We start from the raw sequence: 20,127 nt of genomic DNA, 5'->3' as shown, positions 1-20,127 counted from the left end.
GAAACTCCTGACTAATATAAGTCATTTTTTAAAAAATGGTGGACGTGGAGAAAAATTTAGGCTTGCAGTTTTATATACCCATATTAAAGAAATGGTATTTAGTGAACTACAATACCACGTAAATCCAGTTCTGTGTCCCAAAGCTTCAAAACCATCAAATATCAAGATGTTCTAAAGGACTTGGGTCTCAGAATATAACAAACAACCTAGATAGAGGAACACATGTGAAGTATATTCACCTATCTTAGAGGTTGAGTATAAAGAACATAGAACTGAAAGCTTTTATCAAGCTACAGGAAAGAAAAAAAATAACCTGGGGCTAAGTGCACAAACTCTTAAGTATAATGTTAAATAAAGTATTAAAAAATTAGTCATGCTGTCAACTATTTGAATAAACAGTATTTTTAGTAAATTTTTCTTGGTAAATGAAATACCTAGGTCCAACAGTAAAATATTACAGAAAAAAATTAACATGGAAGTAATAAATGGGAATTTGATTAACAAAAATTTATTAGATATTCCCTATTTCATCATGTACAAAACACGGTATTAAAAAATGTGTTGCTATATTTTATCTGTTCCACCTTACATAATGATGAGTCTTTTTTCCCCTCTAGCTGCTTTCAAGTTTCTCTTTTTTTTTTTTACAGCTTTTAAATATTTTCATGATAATATGCCTTGATTTGGTTTTCTTCATGTTTCTTGTGCTTGGGAATCATTGAGCTTCTTGTATGTCGGTTTGTGGCTTGCATTAAATTTGGAAAATTTTCAGCAATTACTTCTGTAAATATTTTTTGTGTTACCTCCCTTAGGCTGCTCCAATAATATGTACATTAGGCTACGAGAGGTTATCCCACAGTTAGTTCACTGATGCTCTCTATTCATTCTTAACAAAGCCTTTTTCAATTTTGCGTGCTTCTTTGTTTTTTTATTTTTTATTGTGGTAAAATATACGTAATATAATTTATCATTTTAAGCATTTTTAAATGTACAGTTCAGTGGCATTAAACACATTCACATTGTTATGCAAAAAAAATCACTTTCCAAGAAAATAAAGAGATAAAGGCTACCTATACAAAATACATCACCTATAGTTGAAAAAATGATTCTTATATTTATGAGTTCATAAGAACATAAAAACAGAAACAGGAAAGTGAATTGATTTTTAAGTAGTCACCTTAGATATCTTTTTTGCTGATTACCAAATGTTTCTATTTCTCTCTGGTTATAAAGATAGTACATGCCCATCTTGTAAAATGTAATTTCCTTCTTTAGATTTCCTGCATCAGTTATATCAGCCATAAATCCACAATCCAAAGATCACTATTAATATTTTAGTGTATTTACTCTTAGTCCCTTTGCAATGCACACATAGTTACAATTTTTTACACAGCTGTAATCATACAGTATACACTACTTTGTGTGATTTTTAATTCTATTTCCTTTTTGTTTAAGTAATACTTCCCGAATATTTTAATACCTGCAAAATTATCTATTCCAGGGGTCAGCAAACTTTTTCTCTAAAGAGCCACACACCTACTATTTTAGGCTTTGCAGGCCACATCTTCTCGGTCACAACTAGTCAATCTGCCATTGTAGCACAAAAGCAAACAATGAGAAAATACAAATAAATGAGCATGACTGCCCAATAAAACTGCATTTACAAAAATAGGTGGCAGTACACTCAAAAACAAAATGACAAATAACCTAATTTAAAAATGGGAAAAAGATCTGAACAGACATTCTTTAAAGATATACAAATTACTAATGAGCACAATGAAAAGATACTCAATATCATAGCTATCAGGGAAACGCAAATAAAAACCATAATGAAATACCACTTCACACCCACTGGGATGGCTAAAATTAAAAAGACAGACAATAACAAATGTAGACAAAGATCTGGAGAAATCAAAACCTTCATACATTGTTGGTGGGAATGTAACACAGTGCAGCCACTCTGAAAAATAGTTTGCAGTTCCTCAAGAAGCTAAATGGAGTTACCATATGACCCAGAAATTCCACTCATAAGTATACAACCAAGGGAAATGAAAACGTAAGTCCACACAAAAACCTGTGCATGCTCATAGCGCATTCTTCATAATATCCCAAAGGTGGAAACAACCCAAACGCCCACCAACTGATGGATAAACAAAATGTGGTACAGCCATACAATGGACTGTTATTCAGCAATGAGAAGGAATGAGGACTACTATATTCTACAATATGGATGAACTTTTAAAACATTATACGAAGTAAAGGAAGATGGTCACAAAAAAACACATTTTATTATCTCATTCATATAAAATATCCAGAATAGGTAAATCCACGGAGACAAAAAGTAGATAATTGCCTAGAGCTAAAAGTTTTGGGGGAACAGGAGTGACCAATAGTGGATACAAGGTTTCTTTGTAGGGTCATTAAAATGTTCTTAAAATGATTGTGATGAAGGTCACACAACTCAGTGAATATACTAAATGCCACTGACTTTAGGTGGGTGAATTGTAGGGTATGTGAATTATATAAATGTACAGCTGACTCCTGAACAACATGGTTTGAATCCACTTATACATGGATGTTTTTCAATAAATACACAGTCGGCCCTCCACATCCAGGTTTTGCATCCGAGGATTCAGAGGGCTGACTGTATGTAGTGTTCTACACTATTTTATATAAAGGACTTGAATATTGGTGGACTTTGATCTCTGTGGGAAGGTCCTGGGACCAATTCCCCTCAGATACTAAGGAAGGACTGAATTAAGTTTTGGGGGAGTCAAAAGTTATATGCAGATTTTCAGCTGTGCAGCAGGTCAGCGCCTCTAACCCCCATGTTGTTCAAGGATCAACTGCACAATTTACAACCCCGTCTATTCCATGGGCATAAAACCATTAACTTACTTCCTCTTTGTTTAAATATTTAGATAGTTCCTAATTGTTTTTGCTCTACTATAGTAAATATGACAACAATCATCTTTCCGATTAATGTTAGTTTTGAACTAAGTTTTCAAATGGCAAAGGATATAAAATGGTAAAAAAGTGTAAAACTTGACTGTTGCAAATGTCCATTATTTGAGTTATGCTTGTCTTTGAACAAGTCTAGGAACATATGATTTATAATTTCTAGGCAAAAGGTAGTGGGCAAAATGGCAAAATTTTCAGAACATATCCCCTCTGTCATTCCAGAAACAATGATAGTGGATACTATCGTAACCACTGAATCTTGGGCCTACACATCCATACCCATGGGAAAACCCTTGAAGAGGGAACGCAGTGGCAACAGAATATATCTCCTTTCTACTAATCTTGGGGTTAGGATGAATCCCCAAAATGAAGACAGTAACCACCTTTCACTCTGGAGAGCAACAGGGTTCCTTATTCATTTGAATCTCCTTATGGTTTCTGCCACACTAACCTTATCCCCTTTCTTAGAACTTTGCATTTATTTTTCTTTCCTAACATGTCCTTTATCTCTCTTTCTATCCCAATATACCAGTTTTGGCCTCAAGCCACATGAGATCTTCATCAGTTACTCTGGTTCATTCTATCTCTAGCTCTCAGTGCCATACAAATAACTCCTTTATTTTTTCTCCATTTCATGTGATTTAATTTTGTCTCCCTTCCCCCTGGGGGGAAAAAAAAAATCTAAGATAAGGTCAAAGAATCTGTATATATTTCCTAGAAACATAGTAACAAAAATAACAACAAAGTTAACCTTATTAAATACATTATTTGCCAGATCCTATGCTGTTTTACATGTACTTTTCCCTCATAATGATCACAATAACCCAATGGGATAATTACCCCATTTCACTGATGCAGAAATTGAGGCACAGAAAGTCAAGTAACTTGCTCAAAATGTTATTTATTGGTTAACAAATACTTTACGAAACGTTTCATGCAGATCATCTCAGTTGCCCCTCACAACGCCAAAGTTGCCACAAGTATTAGCATTACTATTTTACTAATAGATGCTAAGAAATTTTCTTTTAAATACACTGTAACTTAATGGCACAGGTAGGCTTATAATACAGACCTCCCAGGGCTTTCTGTCCTATCTCATTATATCTTATTTGAAGGGGGAATAAAAATACAAAAGTTATCAAGGATTCATCCCCTAAGCCTCCAGCCTAATTTAAGTCCAGGTTCCACAAAAGAAAACTCAAGAGTGCTATAGGAAGATTTCCTTGCCCAAATTGCTACTGGAGTAACAGATACTGTACTAATATAAACATAAGGTGTTATCATTATAAAAAATACTTTCTCATATGTGATGTCATTTAATCCTAACAACGACCTGATAAGTACATATGCGTGATCCCCTGGACTCAAAGAATTTATGTCTTTTGCCCATTCAAGGCCATAGGGCTTAATAAATAATAGAGCTTAAAGCTCAAAGTCAAGACTTCAGACTGTTAAGTATGTCCTTTTCTTCCTGTTATGTCTCAAAATTAGCATTTCGTTTTAGCTAATATTCTATAATTGTTTTCCCAAGGTTATGAATAAATATGAACACTAGAATTCAGTGCTTCTAAATTTTTTTCTAGGTTGATAGGCCCTTTTTAAAAAAGAAATCTATGGAACCACTCAATAGGAAGAAAAACACAGCTTTGCATACATTTTGAGGACTTCATGGACCCCTGGTTAACAACCCCATACAAGATTGCAACTTGAAGGATAGAGGCAGTAACACATGCTCCTGCCATGTGCTTCACAGAGCACAGCAGACAGCACAGAAAAAGGATTACAAAATATTCAAATGACTGTAAATAGACCTAATTTTTATGATACTGGCATTGGAAACAGTAATGGAACCTCTACTGAGAGGTTCCATTTTTAGGTACATTTTTAGTAGCAATAATAGAAAAAGTCAAACATGAACAAAAATAAAGTTATTCACAGAGAACAAAAGAAACCAAGGCTCAAGAGAAGCTGATTAATTTGCCCCAAAACTTAAGGGCAATGGCAAAGCAGATATAAATTCAGAACAGTCTAGAATGGAAGAAACCTGGCTCTTCCTGTAATCACCCAAATATTTAGCTTGGTAGTACAGAATGTTACAGAAGGAGGGCGGGCGGGGATGACATGAAGTTTAAAGAAAAGGTGACAGGATCAAAACGAGGAAAAGCATTGCAAAGAGAAGAAAGGCTGGGAGACTAAGATGAATAATCTAGATCATAATATACCTGGTAGGGAATGGGGGGAAAAAGAACACTGGACTGTTAAAAACAACCTGATTCTAATTCTCACTCTGCCCCCAACTCACTGGATAACCTTGGGCTAACCACTTAATCTTTCTGGACCTAGCTTCCTGATCTGTGAAATTATGGCTCTTGGATGGTGTAACAATTGAAATTTCTAAATTCCTTCCCAATTTTCAAAACATTTTCACAAGTATTATTTTCATTACATTTCACAGAACAGGACTTTTGTTTTATTCACTGTTGTGTCCACAGCACGTGGTGGGTACAAAGTAGGCACAAAAGTATTAGCTGAATAGATGGATTTGATCCTGACAATAACCCTATGAGGGTGCAGAACAGGGTAGGTAACATCATGCTGATTTTACATATGAGGACAACCAAGGTTCAAAGAGTTTAAAATTCTTGCTCACAGTTCCACAGCAAAGTGGGAGAGCAGTGTGCAAACTCAAGTCTTCCAATTACTAGCTCAAAGTTCTTTCCAGGTCTAAAATTTGTTATATTTTAATATATTCTTAGGCAGTCAGGCACAAGAATAATGAACTCTTCTTATTGCTGCCCTTTCAAAGAAAAAAAAAATCATTAGGTGTAATTATAGAAAGCAGTGAATGATTTCAGAAGAGTTATCTAAAAGAATATCTAATAATTGATAATGTTACACATATGAAATAAAGTAGATAAAATTCAATTTCTGACCTTCCTTGGTTTTATTTGATTATATTTTCTGTGTTCCATGGTGGTATTTATGGCTAGCTATTAGATTGGTGCAAAAGTAATTGCAGTTTAAAACATCAATTACTTTTGCACCAACCTAATACTTGCTGTTACAAATGCTTGCTGTTAAGTTATGGGGAGCTCAAACCTATCTCTACAAGTAAGGTTATTGTTCAAACCATAACCCTTACTGCAGACCTCCCCAACAACCTGAGGTGAGGAACTAATCTCCCACTCTAAAGCTTAGGATCAACTGAGTTATACAGGAAAAGTCCTGACAGAGCAGCCTGAGCTGGAAATATCTACGCACACGAAGTGCACTGCAGAGTAAATGAAGCCTGAAACATCACTGGAGGCAAAAATGACAAAACTGAAGCTGTTTTACTTTGGCCATATGGTGAGAAGGCAGGGTTCTTTGGAAAAGACAATAATTCTGGGAAAAACAGAAGGCAGCCGGAAAAGAGGAAGATCAAATATGAGATGGGTTGATACCAGAAAAGAAGCCATCGGCGTGAGTCTGCAGGAGCTGAACAGGGCTATTGAGGATGGGACATTGTGGACGTCACTCATTCATAGGGTCCCCAGGAGTCAGAGCTGACTCAAAGGCAAAGCAGTCAACATATATAACCATAACAGACATAAAAGCATAGTAAGAGCCCTAGGGCAGAGATCTATCCTCCAAGACTCTCGAAAGTCCCAGACTATATTTCTAGAACCTAAGAGGGGAAGAAGAGGGGTTGGCTAGAAAATAACACTTTCAAATGTGAGCATACTCATGGCTAAAACATGCAGCCTCGTGCTCTGAGGCTACAGGCAACTAGGGAAATCTGCGAGTATCGGGAAGCAAAATCTTTGGATTAAAAAAAAAAGACAGAAAACTTATACAAACAAAATGCTTTTCCTCAAAAATAAATAATCACTAGATATAAAATGCCAACCCCTCCCCCAAACAAAGATCAAGTAGTTTAAGTACAAGGATATAGGTCAAAATATTTTGTCATATAGGAGATAGTATATAGGTGGGTGTTTCTTAAAGCAAAATCATCAAAATACACTTTTCTTCTAAAAATAAATAAATAAACTGAATTATTTCCCACTGCTGTGTGCTCCTTTCAGTTCTTCTCACTCAAAGAAAACTTCCATTAGGTATGTCCCAAAAATAAGAGAGCAGTTTATACTACAAATAATTTTCATAGCGCAAATAAACAGAATATCTGGGTAAGAGAGGAAAATAAATTATCAATAAATGGGCTGAAAGACTTTGAAAAGTCACATCCTTGGACCCTGAGGAAGAAAATGACACACAGACTGAGAGAATAAGGCTTAATCAAGGTAAACATTCTGTAAATGTAAAGGTTAAATTTCAAACAGTCATTTAAAGGTTTTTAGGTCTCTAATTCTATAATCTGAGTTATCCCACAATAATAATCTACTATTCTACTTACCGTTTAATACAATTGACCCTTGAACAATGTAGGGTTTGAATTGCACAGGCCTGCTAACATGCAGACTTTAAAAAATAAACTTGTATAGTACTGTAAATGTATTTTCTCTTCCTTATGATTTTCTTAACATTTTCTTTGCTCTAGCTTATTTTATTGTAAGAGTACAGTATATAATACATGTAATATACAAAAATTGTTGATCAACTGCTTATGTTATCGTTACATAAGGCTTCAGGTCAACAATAGGCTATTAGTAGTTGAGTTTGGGGGAATCAAGTTACATGTGGATTTTTGAATATGTGGGGGTCTGCACCCCTAACCCCCATGTTGTTCAAGGGTCAATAGTAATTAATTTGCCTTCCCATTTAGAAGTTCTTTTCCCTATTGGTACAAACAATATATTTACATTTTTCTGCAGAACACAATGCAGTGACCTTACCTAGTAGCAAACTGAATGAGTGCATTTTGAAGAGTCTGCCTAATTTCAAGAAGAAAAGATTCATCATCACTTAGTGTATAATACCAATACTGGACATAATCCCTCATGGAAAACTGGATAACCTAAAACAAGAATATTGGGGAAAAAATATAACTATTTAGGTTTTAAAAAGTAACAGTGGCAAGCTAAAACCTAAAAGGATTATTTGCCAGTTGACATTTTACTCTTTATACACCAAATTGTGGTGGTACACAATGGCCTTCATTAGAAAAAGGATTACTATGCCAAAAAAACCATTTCAAAATTTTTTAAATTATTTTAGTATTCCAATTCATACACTGCCCAAATTTGTTAAAGAGTTACCTATGGCCAAGCCCACCCAGAATTCATAAAGATGGGGCTTGTAGAAAAAGTAAATTTTCAATACAACAATAGTTTACCGTACTATGCCATGTACAATGCACACTTTTTTGCCCAAATTTGTGAGAGGAAAAGTACTATATAGGTAGTATTAACTCCGTTTCCCTGCAAGTTTGGGCCAAAAACATGGGTGCACATTATACACGGGAGCACATTATACACAGCAAACTACTGTAATCAGTTTGATGAAATGAGATGTAAAGTAATGCCAATGGACCCTAAGTCTCAAAAAGAAAACTCTTTTTCCAAGATTATATCACCGGATTCACTGCAGTTAAATTACAAAAATGACATAGTTACTTAATTCTATTACAGATCTATTACCTTTGATCTGTCAATAGTATTAAGTTAGCCAATAAGCAGCAAATACTATAATACAACTTAATGTATAATGTTTTCGTAAATCAGATAAACTAAATATGGGTCCATCTATAAAGTAAATGTTAGAATTTTAAAGTACATACTATTTATAATAATCATATAATCAACCAAACATCAGTGAAAATATTTTGGGGTTGAACAAATTTTTTTTAACTCTAACCTTTTAACATTGTTGAATCAAAGTAGATATATCCATTTTAAAAACTAATAAAACTAGTAAAGAAAAATGTCTGATTTACCAAACCACTAAGTTTATTCATCAGCTAAAGAACAACACTTAAACTATAAAATAATTAGAAACATTTTCAAATGTCAGTGAAAAATTTTCTCTAAATGGAAATCAAATCAAAAGGCTTTAATAGTAATTAAACCACCTTATTATAAATTAGTTCATAAATAAGGCAGCATCTTTAAGTATAGAATCTAAAGACAGCATTATAATGCATTTCCAGCATATTATATAAATAGCAAAACTACTTCTTTATATTTTCAAAAGAAAAACACTCAGCACACAATATATGAAATTCAAATACCACATACTGAAACTCACTTGCTGGAGAGGTTCATCAATTATATTGGCACCCGTCAATCTTCTATCGATCTTTATAGTCCTGGCTTCCCGTTTCATTTCTTCTAAGCACTTAAAGGAAACCATCACATCTTACTGCATAGTTTCTTGATTTAAAATCTCTGTAGTATACTTCTAACTGAATATTCATTGTAACTTTTCTGTTATTATCTTCAAGTAAATTAATAACCTTATTTCTTGAGACTCCAGTATAAACCAAACACTGTATCTCAAATTAACAAAACTACAAATCCAGAAAAAAAAATCTATTTTTAACTTCAAAAATATAATAAAATCATCTAACATTATTTAGGATGTGAGAAAACTGAAAATATACAGATATACTGTCATATTTCAATGAAACTTTAAAACCGTAAGTTAGTATTTCAAGAGAGTTAAATTATTAATTTTCTCTATCAAAAGCTCCCACTCTTCTCTTCCCTTCCCCCAAGCCTAAAACAGAAAACCAACTGCCAAATGAATATATTCTTAATTGATTTTATTTAGGGATAATTTTTAGCAACTAAAGAAAATTAATCTATTTCCTTGCAGTCTTCAGAAAGATCAGTGACCTAGAAATAGGTGAAAAGTAGTGGAAAACTCTTTAAATAAAAATACAAACCAAAGAGTGTGCGCACAGGCACCCACACAAGATATGCAACCTCAAAGAATTTTTTTCATAAAACATGTTTATACATCATTTTAGAAAAATCACTATTGTTTTATAGCATCTATTAAAAAAACAGATTGTAAAGACTTAACCAGTCTTGACTAAGATTTATTACTATTTAGGATCTTAATTTTTAATACCGTTCCCATCTTTTATATTTATCCCTCAGATGAATGGAAACTATGGATGGCTGAGAAATTATTCAAAAAAACAAAAGGTTAATTTCTTCAGAAAGATTTGCGAGCAAACTCAAAGAATACATACTGATGGGAGTCCTAAAGGAAGAAGGAAAAATCCTCAGATTATTTTAAAAGTTATAGTAAACATTAGAAAAAAATTATCAATATGAAAATCAGTGGGATTGGGTTTCTTTAAATTTCAGTAATGTAAAATATTACTTTACATATTTCTTTCTCTGTATCTCCTACATCTTAACACAAATTGGACAATAATTGTAAAATTAAGTTCCTAGCATCAACTCAAGAGCACTGGTCTCTTTATAAAACATGAAACTACCCCTATCCTAACAACAAGAACTGAAGGCAAAGCAAATCTGAAGCCTAGCTATAGCACTCAATTCCAATTTTACTTATAGAATATGATATTGAAAAAAAACCAGAATAGCAATATTCAAGATGATATAAAATTGGCCCTAAATTATTAAAATTATAGATAATGTATAGCCTAATTGCAAGCTATATGTTTCAAGTGAGTCAAAGTGCCCATTTTCCCCCCGCTGGTTTCTACGCAATTTATTTCATTCAGAACTGTATATTCATTGACACAAATAATGCATGCGATGCTTTGAAAACCTATGTTATTATAGCAGGAAAACAACCCAATTTTTTGTCTTTTCCTCAGATTTGCATTCCCACTTTTAACATCTAATATTAAAAAAGTTTACAAGGTAAACTTTTAAAACGCATTTTCTAAGCATGATCACAAAGTCCCCCATGAATTTAAAGTGAGCGTTAGTAAATTACAGGAAAATCTGCCAAGCCATATATAGATGATTACATTATTATCATTGCATAGAATAAGACTGTGAGGTTTCACATTTTACCCTACTTACCTTAGGGATTCCAGTTGATGTTGGAGGAAGAAATGAGTGTTCACACTGCTCTAGGTATTTCTCTGAGTTTGTTTTTCCAAACAGGAGAGTAACCACAAAACCCCTGAAAAAAATTAATTATAGATACAAAAACAAAATTTTATATATCTATTAACATATATATTTTTCAGATGTAATAAATGGCCTATCGTTCACTAAAATGTCAGTTTGTGACTTTGGCAAAGCAAGGAATTGACAGATTTTGCTATGTTCTGAAGTTTAAAACAACTGTGTATAACGATTTGTGAATTTCTACAATAATGTCTTTCAAAGTTTTCAGCCAGTATATTTCATTAAAAACCTCAGGCAACATTTTCAAACTTTAGGAAAATCAGCTTTCATTAAATAATAGGCTAGCTAATAACCAAGGACAAAGACAAATGAAATCTAAACCTATAGCTAAATCGCACACTTCTTTATTGTTAACTAATTAACATGATATTACTGTAACTTGCCACTATGACTATAGAACAAATAAAAGCTTTACAGAAAACAAAGTAATCCAATTTATGATTTATTTTAAATACACCTGGAATTAAAAACAGAAAAGTACAGTTAAGGTAAGATAAACATTGGTTTAGAACTACTTTACTATAAAGTACTGACTAATGTTATTAATATTTCCTATATTTAAAGTTTACCAATTAAATCTAAGCACTACTAAGTAGATAGGAAATCCACAAAGAAGAAAAACAAATTTTAATTTTGTAATGATCTTAATGTTACAGTCATTCAAAGATTGTAGTGACAAGGAAGAAACAGTGAAAAATTAAACCTGGTCAGTCTCAACTAGTGAATGGAAGTGCAAGGAAGTGCAAGTGCAAGGAAGTGCTTTTTGTGGCTATCTGCCATTTCACCACTCTTCACTACAGGCATCACAAAAGCATGAAGGAGGGTGGAAAACACAGATAAAAACAAATCAGCTCATGTCATCAATTCTGTTTTTCTTTTTTAAAAAGCCAGCCTCAGAATTATCAGTAAATTTCACCTATCTGTGTTGTACCTGATATTACTAACAATCAAGTTGGCTCTGTATTTCTTTTACCTGGTTATAAACACGGTTACGGACACAATAAAATGCTTATACTTGTATTGAGTAAACAATGTATTTCTAAAACTATCATTATGAAACAGACTGATAAAACATTAACCTTTGCCCACAATGTGACAGTAGGCCAAGGTTCTCTGCTATCACAAAGAACCTAATTAACAATAATAACTTCAGCAATGAGGTTTAAGTAAAAGCAACTGCTACAAGTGACTGTACAACTAAACAAACACAACAGAATACCATTAAATAACCACATAAATACTAATACCAAAATAACTACCAAAACAAACAAACAAAAAATCCCTGCAGTTTCTTTCCAAAAATACTCTCATACTAGAAAATAAGAGATTAGCTTTGACTATAAGCAAAATAATACACATTTTTAACATTGCAGGTAAACTGCAGGACTTAAAAACTTGAATTTTATTACCAAAAAAAAAGGTGGTTTCCATAGGAAACCTCTCAAAAACTTGCATTTTAAATAAGAAAAAGTACAAAAAAAAGCATCTCTTGAAAAACTTACACAATAAAAAACACACACTAAAACTATGACACGATTTTAATATGAAATGTTTTCATTTGATGTTGCTATTTAAAAGCCTTTTTTCGCTTTTAAGATTCATAAGGCATTCATTAAACTATACTAAGTTACATTAACGAAGGGACAATCATTCTTCATAATTGGAGCCAAAACAAGAAAGATTTGACTCAGGAATTAAGGTACTCACTGACCAAAACTGAATAACCTACCGTGTTTTCCCGAAAATAAGGCCTAGCCGGACAAGCAGCTCTAGGGTTTCCAGGTGGGAATTCCCGCCCGTTCTCAGGAATTTTTTTCACTTTCCCGTTCCCAAATCCCAAGAAAAGCTGATGGGGAAACCGGGAAAATCGGCTCCTTGAACCCAGCAATACTCACAATGGGAAATAAATGTACTACTCACAATGCATCTCTTGGACATTTTTCCTATTTTTCGCTAGGGTTTCCGATCGGGAATTCCCACCTGTGCTCGGTAATTTTTTTCCCTTTTCCATTCTCGAATCCCAAGAAAAGTGGGTCGGGAAATCGGGAAAATCAGCTCCTTGAACCTAAGTGGTTGGTAGTATTGGAAGTCACTTTGTGGAACCAATTCATCGTGGAGAACAGAAAACAGTTTATATCTTGGGATTCGAGACCGGGAAAGCGAAAAAAATTCCTGAGAACGGGAAGGAATTCCCACCTGGAAACCCTAGCTGTAAGGCATCTTTTGGAGCAAACATTAATATAAGACCTGGTCTTATTTTACTGTAAGACATGGTTATTATAATATAATAAATATAATATAATACCGGGTCTCATGTTAATTTTTGCTCCAAAAGACACCTTACAGCTGACTGTCCGCTAGGCCTTATTTTCGGGAAACACAGTCTGAGCGCTTAATCACCTAAGCCCCATGAGATGATGTGGGGAAGCTTGCCAGTACATAAGTAGAAGTCCCTTTCTCGGGCAGTGAGTTTCACTGGGATCAACAGTCTGGAACAGAACATCAGATCAACTTATGACACAGCAGAAACTTGGAATTTCAGAACCTACCATGTGACTCAATACTATCTAGAGATTTTAGTGGTCCTCCCACACCCTTCAATGTCCCATGTTATCTAAAAATTTTTACAGCACTTTTATAAGTATCAAAAAAAAATTGAAAATTATTCCTTGATAGATTAGCACACTGACAAAGGGAGCAAAGATCCTGGTGGGCTGGCGAGAAACCCAGGACCCACGCAGAGGTTGTTTGCTTCTGAGAAAGTCATTCTCTCCCCGACATCAACTGGGGCAAGGACTTCAGACTCCTCTTTGACCAGTTCATAAAGAAACGTGAAGATGGCTCCTGGATACACATGCCTTCATGTCTTCATATAGTTATAAATTTACTCAAAGGAATCAAGACTGCAAAACCTTTATTCATCATTCCTTTGTGAGGTGCCAATGCAACCATGACTGATGCTACTGTTGGTATGTCTGCGATCATAGCTGCGGGAATTATCATGGCTGTCACTCTCCACGTGGAGGTTAAAACACCTGTCCCCCTCTGATCTGTTCTTGTGATAAATAGCCAACTTGATAAAACTGAAGGAAAGAAAGTGTTTCCTATAATATTCAAAGTGATGAGAAGACCCTATACTCAGAGCTTATAAACCTTATAAAGCTGGACCCTGAAAAAAATGTGACAGAAGACCCTCTGGTGACTCCCTCACCACTCTGCACAAGGCTGTCCAAAAGCCACTGTGGTCCCCAGTCCTGCCCTGCTCACCCCCTGGTGAGCATTCCACAGGGTGAAGCCTGCTAACATTGCCTTCCTGAAAAGTCCTCTGAATTCCACGCCAGGAGCTCTGTTTCCACTTTCTAAACTTTTTAACACAGAAACACCTCCCCTGAGTGTGTCAGCAATTCTTTGTTTCCTTAGGGTAAGTGCCTGGTTTTACTGAAATTTGAATGGGCTCCTTAAGGTGATATCTGCCCCACTGCAGACTAGAGAAAAAAATTCATATTGAAGCTTTTACTGCAAACTTGGAAATGCCAGAACACCAAAGGAATAAAAATATGGATGCATTAAAAACAAACAATAAAAAACAAATCTGTGACTTTAAAATTAATGGGCTCATCTCCCTTCTCCCTTTCCCAAATTTTAAATGAAGCGGTTAAGTCTAAAAGAAATAATTTTCCAATTTTGCATCTTTCAAGGGTTCCTAGGGCTCCCCTACCTTCCTCCACAAAGCTGCAATTTCCTCTCTCTCAGAAGTATTGGGAAATCCTTCTCCTTCACTTTTGCCAAGGGCTTACTCAATGAGTGGAATAGAAGAAATCTCTCCTTTCAAAGAAACATCTCTGCAAGACAATCTTCTTTCCAATCAGTAAAGCAGCCATGACCCTATGGAGGAGAGGTGCAACCATGCAGCTGTGCATCCATGCAGCTGTAGCCTGAATTTGTGACTAAGAAGTATAATTTAGGAAGCCAAATGGCTACAGATCTAGTCTTCAATCATCTTTATAATCAGTAGAGATATTCAGAACTCCATTTATCTGATTCTTACCGCTTATTTCTTAATTGTTTCAATACACAGTATCATGTCTAAGCAATTTTAATGATAATACTAAATCTAAAATAAAAAGGAGTTTTTACAAATAGTTCTTAAGGTAGTTGCTCAATTTAATTAATTCTCACTCATTCAACAATCAGTGGGTAGCGTCCCTATAAAAATGGCTACACATGACTTTCAAACTCATATCCTGAAAGATGTAATAGTTGGTAGATATATTCAGAAGCCACCCCTTAAGTGTCTTATATAGTCCCTCAGGCCACAGTTTATAGATGCTATTCAATTCAGCTAAGTCTTCTAAACCTATAAGCTCAAACAACTCTTCCAAATTTGGGGGGAGGGTCTCAAATATTTTTTTAAAAGACCCCATAGGTATTCATTTCACAAATAATTACATTAATGTTGTTATACAGAGGGTGCCAAAAAGGAAAGAAAGGAAAACTGTATTAAAATTGTAATACTCAATATATACCAATAACAAAAGATGAATACAAGTCACGTTTGACTTCTGCAATTACAAGAGGTGCTCAAAGTGGTTACCATCAGCGTCCAGACACTTCTGATTACGGCAACGTTGACCAAAGTGTCCACTTGTATACATGTTTTTGGCACCCCTGATACATACATAGATATATATATATATATACACAGACACACACACACACACACACACACACATACACACGTACACACACATCTATTAACAACATTCATTTCAGTTAAGCTACCTTGGTTAGAGTATGTAAATCACAAGCATCTCTTTTGTCTATACATTTTCTTACATATAATTCATGTCTGATACCAAATGATCTGCACAGGAAGCTATACTAAATCATGACTGACACCTCTCTTGTAAGGTTTCAACAATGCAAGGTAAAAAGCACAAACATTGTAAACTGAATGACCATGAAGAGAAAACTGAAAAATCAGGTGTTTGAATTTTCTAAAAAAAAAGACAGCATTCCCTAAGGGAAATAATTAACATTGTTTGAACTCTAATCATGACACAAAATCTCTAACTATGTAAACCTTGATATTTCATCTCAATATAATTTATCTTGTTATAATAGATAAAGAAATTTCAACCTTCAAGGAGGAGTAACACCAAAAAGAATAAAATGTTTAAAAATTCCCTTTTATCACAAAAAAGTGTGTTTCATTGAAAACGTAAATTTTATTTTTAAAGATAACCACATTTCTGGTGCAAATAATAACCATCATTATTTTTATTTCTATAGGTATCTTAATTTTCGTTTTCAAACTTGGTAAAAACAATTTGTAAAAATAGCATTCACAAATAAACCATACTTCCATTTTTCTTGGTTATCTGTTTCAATTTTGAATAACAGAACATGATATATTTATTATAAAATTTTCACTGAATAAATATACTTACCCACCCACAAAGCAGAGGATATAAAATGCCAAATAAAATATTACAAAGGGTCCAAAGGTTATTAGAGAAAGGACAATGCCAAGGCTTCCCCATCCCCATATGGACAGACTGGTCTGAAATAAAGCAAAAAAAAATTCTTTTTAAATAAATATGAATTAGAAGACAACCAACAAAACTTTTAAAGTTTTAAATTTCTCTTTTTATACATTTACAGTATTGTTTCAATAAATGTTAAAATATTTACTTTTGAAAATGTTAAATACAACTTTGGAAATTTATTTCCAAGAGACAATATACAAAATCTGTATGTAGAAAGAGATTTATAGAATATCAGCAATGATTTTTTTATAAACTAGTGACAATGTAAAGATACAACAAGTTATACAAATTGTTGAAAAATATGCTGGCATGAAAAATGACAACAAAGTATAAAAACATTTGTATATTTACATACACAAAACATAATAATGTAGATTATAAAATTGTGCTTATTTAGAACAAAATTGTGCTTATTTAGAATATTTCATTTTAAAGCTAAGTATCAACATAACTATAACATGACAAAACTTTTTTAAAAATTAAAGTTTCAAGGTAAGAAATCCATATCTCATTGAAAAATGTGATATTTTTCTATTATTCAAATTGTGTGAGAAATTTGTAAAATTACAACTGCAAAACTTCCAACTTCCAGATACCAAAATTATCATTTCAACAAAAGATCTCCAAAAATTCTCCATCCTTAAAACTAAACAAAAAGACCTATTTTGTTTAGAATTATACTGTACTTTACAGTTTTACTGTATTTTCTAAAGCAAAACTGGATTTGAGCAATTTAAGTCATTATGAATAAATAAATGTATTCAATTCAACAAGTCCCTACATCCATTTGCCTTGTATTGTGAGGTATACAAAGGAAGCACTTTTCCCACTCCTGTCATCAAGAAGCACAGAGAAGAATGTCTTACAGAATGAATCAATTAGACACTGAACCAAAAGAAAATAATAGAAAGCATTATAAGATGCTAAACTGAACAAAATTAATGACCATAAAACTATAGAATAGACTGTAAGTGCTGTGGATTATGAGAGAAAAGACATTTGTATTCATTCATTTACCAGTCATTGACTGCTTGCTATGTGCTCTAAGTTCAAGGTGCTGGGGAAAGCACAATGAATAAAACATACTCTCGGAAGTCTACATTCTCGTAAGGGGAGAAAGACAAGCATGTCCTCAAAAATGTACATATCTTCGTAACTTTACATTCCAGAAGGGGAAAAACAGACAAAAATAAGTAAATATATAGTCATATCAGATAGGAATAAGTGCTACAGAGAAAAATAAAGCAACAGCATATGGTTGGTCTAAGATGCTCTCAATGATTAGATGACACATGAACAGAAATCTTGGACAAGATTTATTTAAGGAGAATATATAATATTAAGTCTTCTCACCCTAAAATAGTATTTCCCATTTATTTATATCTTCCTTTACATCACTCAGTGGAATTTTATTATTATTTCTTCTTCTACGTAAGGCTGGCACAACTCTTTTTATTTGTATTTTTATTATTCTTTTTTCTCATCTTAGCCACCACTCTCCTCTTTTTAACCAGAGGAATGACTGCTGATGAAGTTTCTGCTCTGCCTTCACCTCTGATGTATTTCTAAGAGCTCAAAATCAGCATGGTGATTGAGAATAAAGTAGACAGCAGTTCTGTCCCTCTGACAATACTTGTGCTGAACATCCGCTACCTGATTCACACTACAGTACTGCCCGATGCCCAACTATGGGAAACAGATGCTATTTCCCAAAACTCACTCAAAATCTAACCCATTGACTTCCTCTGAAGAGAGTTCTCGTCAACTCTCCTGAAAACTGAAACCAGATTATGACCCAGATACTTTATTCAACCAACCTCCTCCAGTAAGATTTGATCTAATATTAACAATATTACTTTTTCTTTACATAGTTAGATTTATGCTTGCTAGTCAGTTTTTCAAGGATAAACAACTTATTAAGGATACATTCAGATATATTCAAAAGTTTTAAGAATGAAAGTAAGCAAGTAGCTTAGCTATCCCTGGGAATAAAGAAAGGGAGTATGCAACCGCAAGACACTGGGGCTTCTCAAATACTTAATAGTGTTCTATGTCTTAACCAGGTGTTTGCTTTAAACAGCATAAATGCTTTATTTACTCTGTTTGAATCATATCTTCCACAATTCAAGAAATTTTCAAAAAAGAATCCAATTAGTTAATATGAGGAAGATCATTTAATGAAGCAGTTAATATGGGGGAGACATTCAATTGTCTAAAAACTTATTTCCAGAATCTTACAAGTCTATTCTTATTCATTTGAAAATGGTAGTAAAATCATCAAAATCAAACTCTTATTCATTCAACAAATATTTTTAATGCCTACAACGTGTCAGGTGGTAGTGATTTAATAGTGAACAAAAAAGAAATTACTGTCACATTTAAACAAACGTGACAGTAAAAAAGAAAAATCTGTAAGAGAAGACCCTTTCCTTAATTAAATCTGAGAGAAATTTTTATATTCCAGACTAATAAAATTAAACATTTCCAATCAAGCAAGTCAGGTGCTCATTTGCTTTGTAGGAAATCTCTTATAATAGTTAACTTCAAATATTACACTGTTCATTGACAGAATAGTGAATTGTCCAAAAATAATCGTTTTATGTCATTCTTAGTGTTCCCGTATATATATATATAATTGGCTGATATTACAATCTTATTATTTGGTGAGATTAAGAAAAACATTTAACCTCATACAATACCATTTTAAAATCTTGAGTTCTAATTATTTCCTAAGATAATGCAGGATTATAAAGTTTAGGATAATTTTGTACTATGTCAGAAACCTTGTACAAATTCAAAGAGGTATTACTTCAAGAGCTGACTTAAAATGAAAGCCAGATATAGAAAGAAATCTACATTACAGTCATTTACATTAAAATAATCCTTGATATATACCATTTTTCTCTAAATATATAATCAACTGTGAAATATCCACGCTGGCTGTTGCTCTATTATAATTGACCCACTAACTGTAAGTTGGAGAAACTCCTTCAAGATCATCCCCTGCAGTAGTTTCAAACTTTAGGGTTCTTAAATGCAGATAATTAAAATGCAGATTCTGATCTAGTATGTCTGAGTTTGGGTCTGTGATTCTTTCATTTCTAACAAGATACCAGTACTGTTTAGAACCAAGGAAAATTTACATATTTATAATTCTCCCTAAATTAACCTCTCGGTCCACATAACTATGCAATTCTATAACCCAAAAAGCTGTGAAAACTAGAACTGTACCAAGCATTCCACGTACCCTATCATTAACTTCTCAGAACTTCCTGAGTAATCAAGACAGTAGTATAGCTTAGTGCTCAAAAAGTATGGACTCTGGAGTTAGATTATCTGAGTGCAAATCTCACCTTTGCTATTTATTTATTCGTTGTGTAACCACTACATGCCTTCATTTCCTCACCTATGTCATGTGGCTGTTGTGGAGAGTAAATCAGTCCATCCATGTACCAGTGGTCAAATTTTAACTTAATCACTCTTATTATTCCTAGTTTAACAACAGAGGAACTAAGGCACAGAGAAGTTTGTAAAAATTGCCCACAATCACACCACTAAGT

The 20,127-nt window shown here is 33.6% G+C and overlaps 1 protein-coding gene across 3 annotated transcripts in view; it reads right to left on the bottom strand.

Annotated features, from left to right (window-relative positions):
* SNX13 (sorting nexin 13) overlaps positions 1-20,127 on the bottom strand; it is a 119,399-nt gene that overhangs the window by 66,305 nt on the left and 32,967 nt on the right. For all 3 annotated transcript variants that reach the window (XM_033088314.1, XM_033088312.1, XM_033088313.1), the window contains exons 2-5: positions 16,469-16,581; positions 10,908-11,010; positions 9,148-9,237; positions 7,797-7,918 (exon numbers count right to left, since the gene is read on the bottom strand). In XM_033088314.1, coding sequence (XP_032944205.1) covers positions 7,797-7,918; positions 9,148-9,237; positions 10,908-11,010; positions 16,469-16,581 — 428 coding nt within the window. The remainder of the gene's footprint in view (positions 1-7,796; positions 7,919-9,147; positions 9,238-10,907; positions 11,011-16,468; positions 16,582-20,127) is intronic.

Source organism: Rhinolophus ferrumequinum, chromosome 20 (assembly GCF_004115265.2).
Source record: "Rhinolophus ferrumequinum isolate MPI-CBG mRhiFer1 chromosome 20, mRhiFer1_v1.p, whole genome shotgun sequence".
Classification (NCBI taxonomy): domain Eukaryota; kingdom Metazoa; phylum Chordata; class Mammalia; order Chiroptera; family Rhinolophidae; genus Rhinolophus; species Rhinolophus ferrumequinum.
Note: the sequence above shows the minus strand (reverse complement) of the source record. Positions and strands in the feature narration are given on the sequence as shown.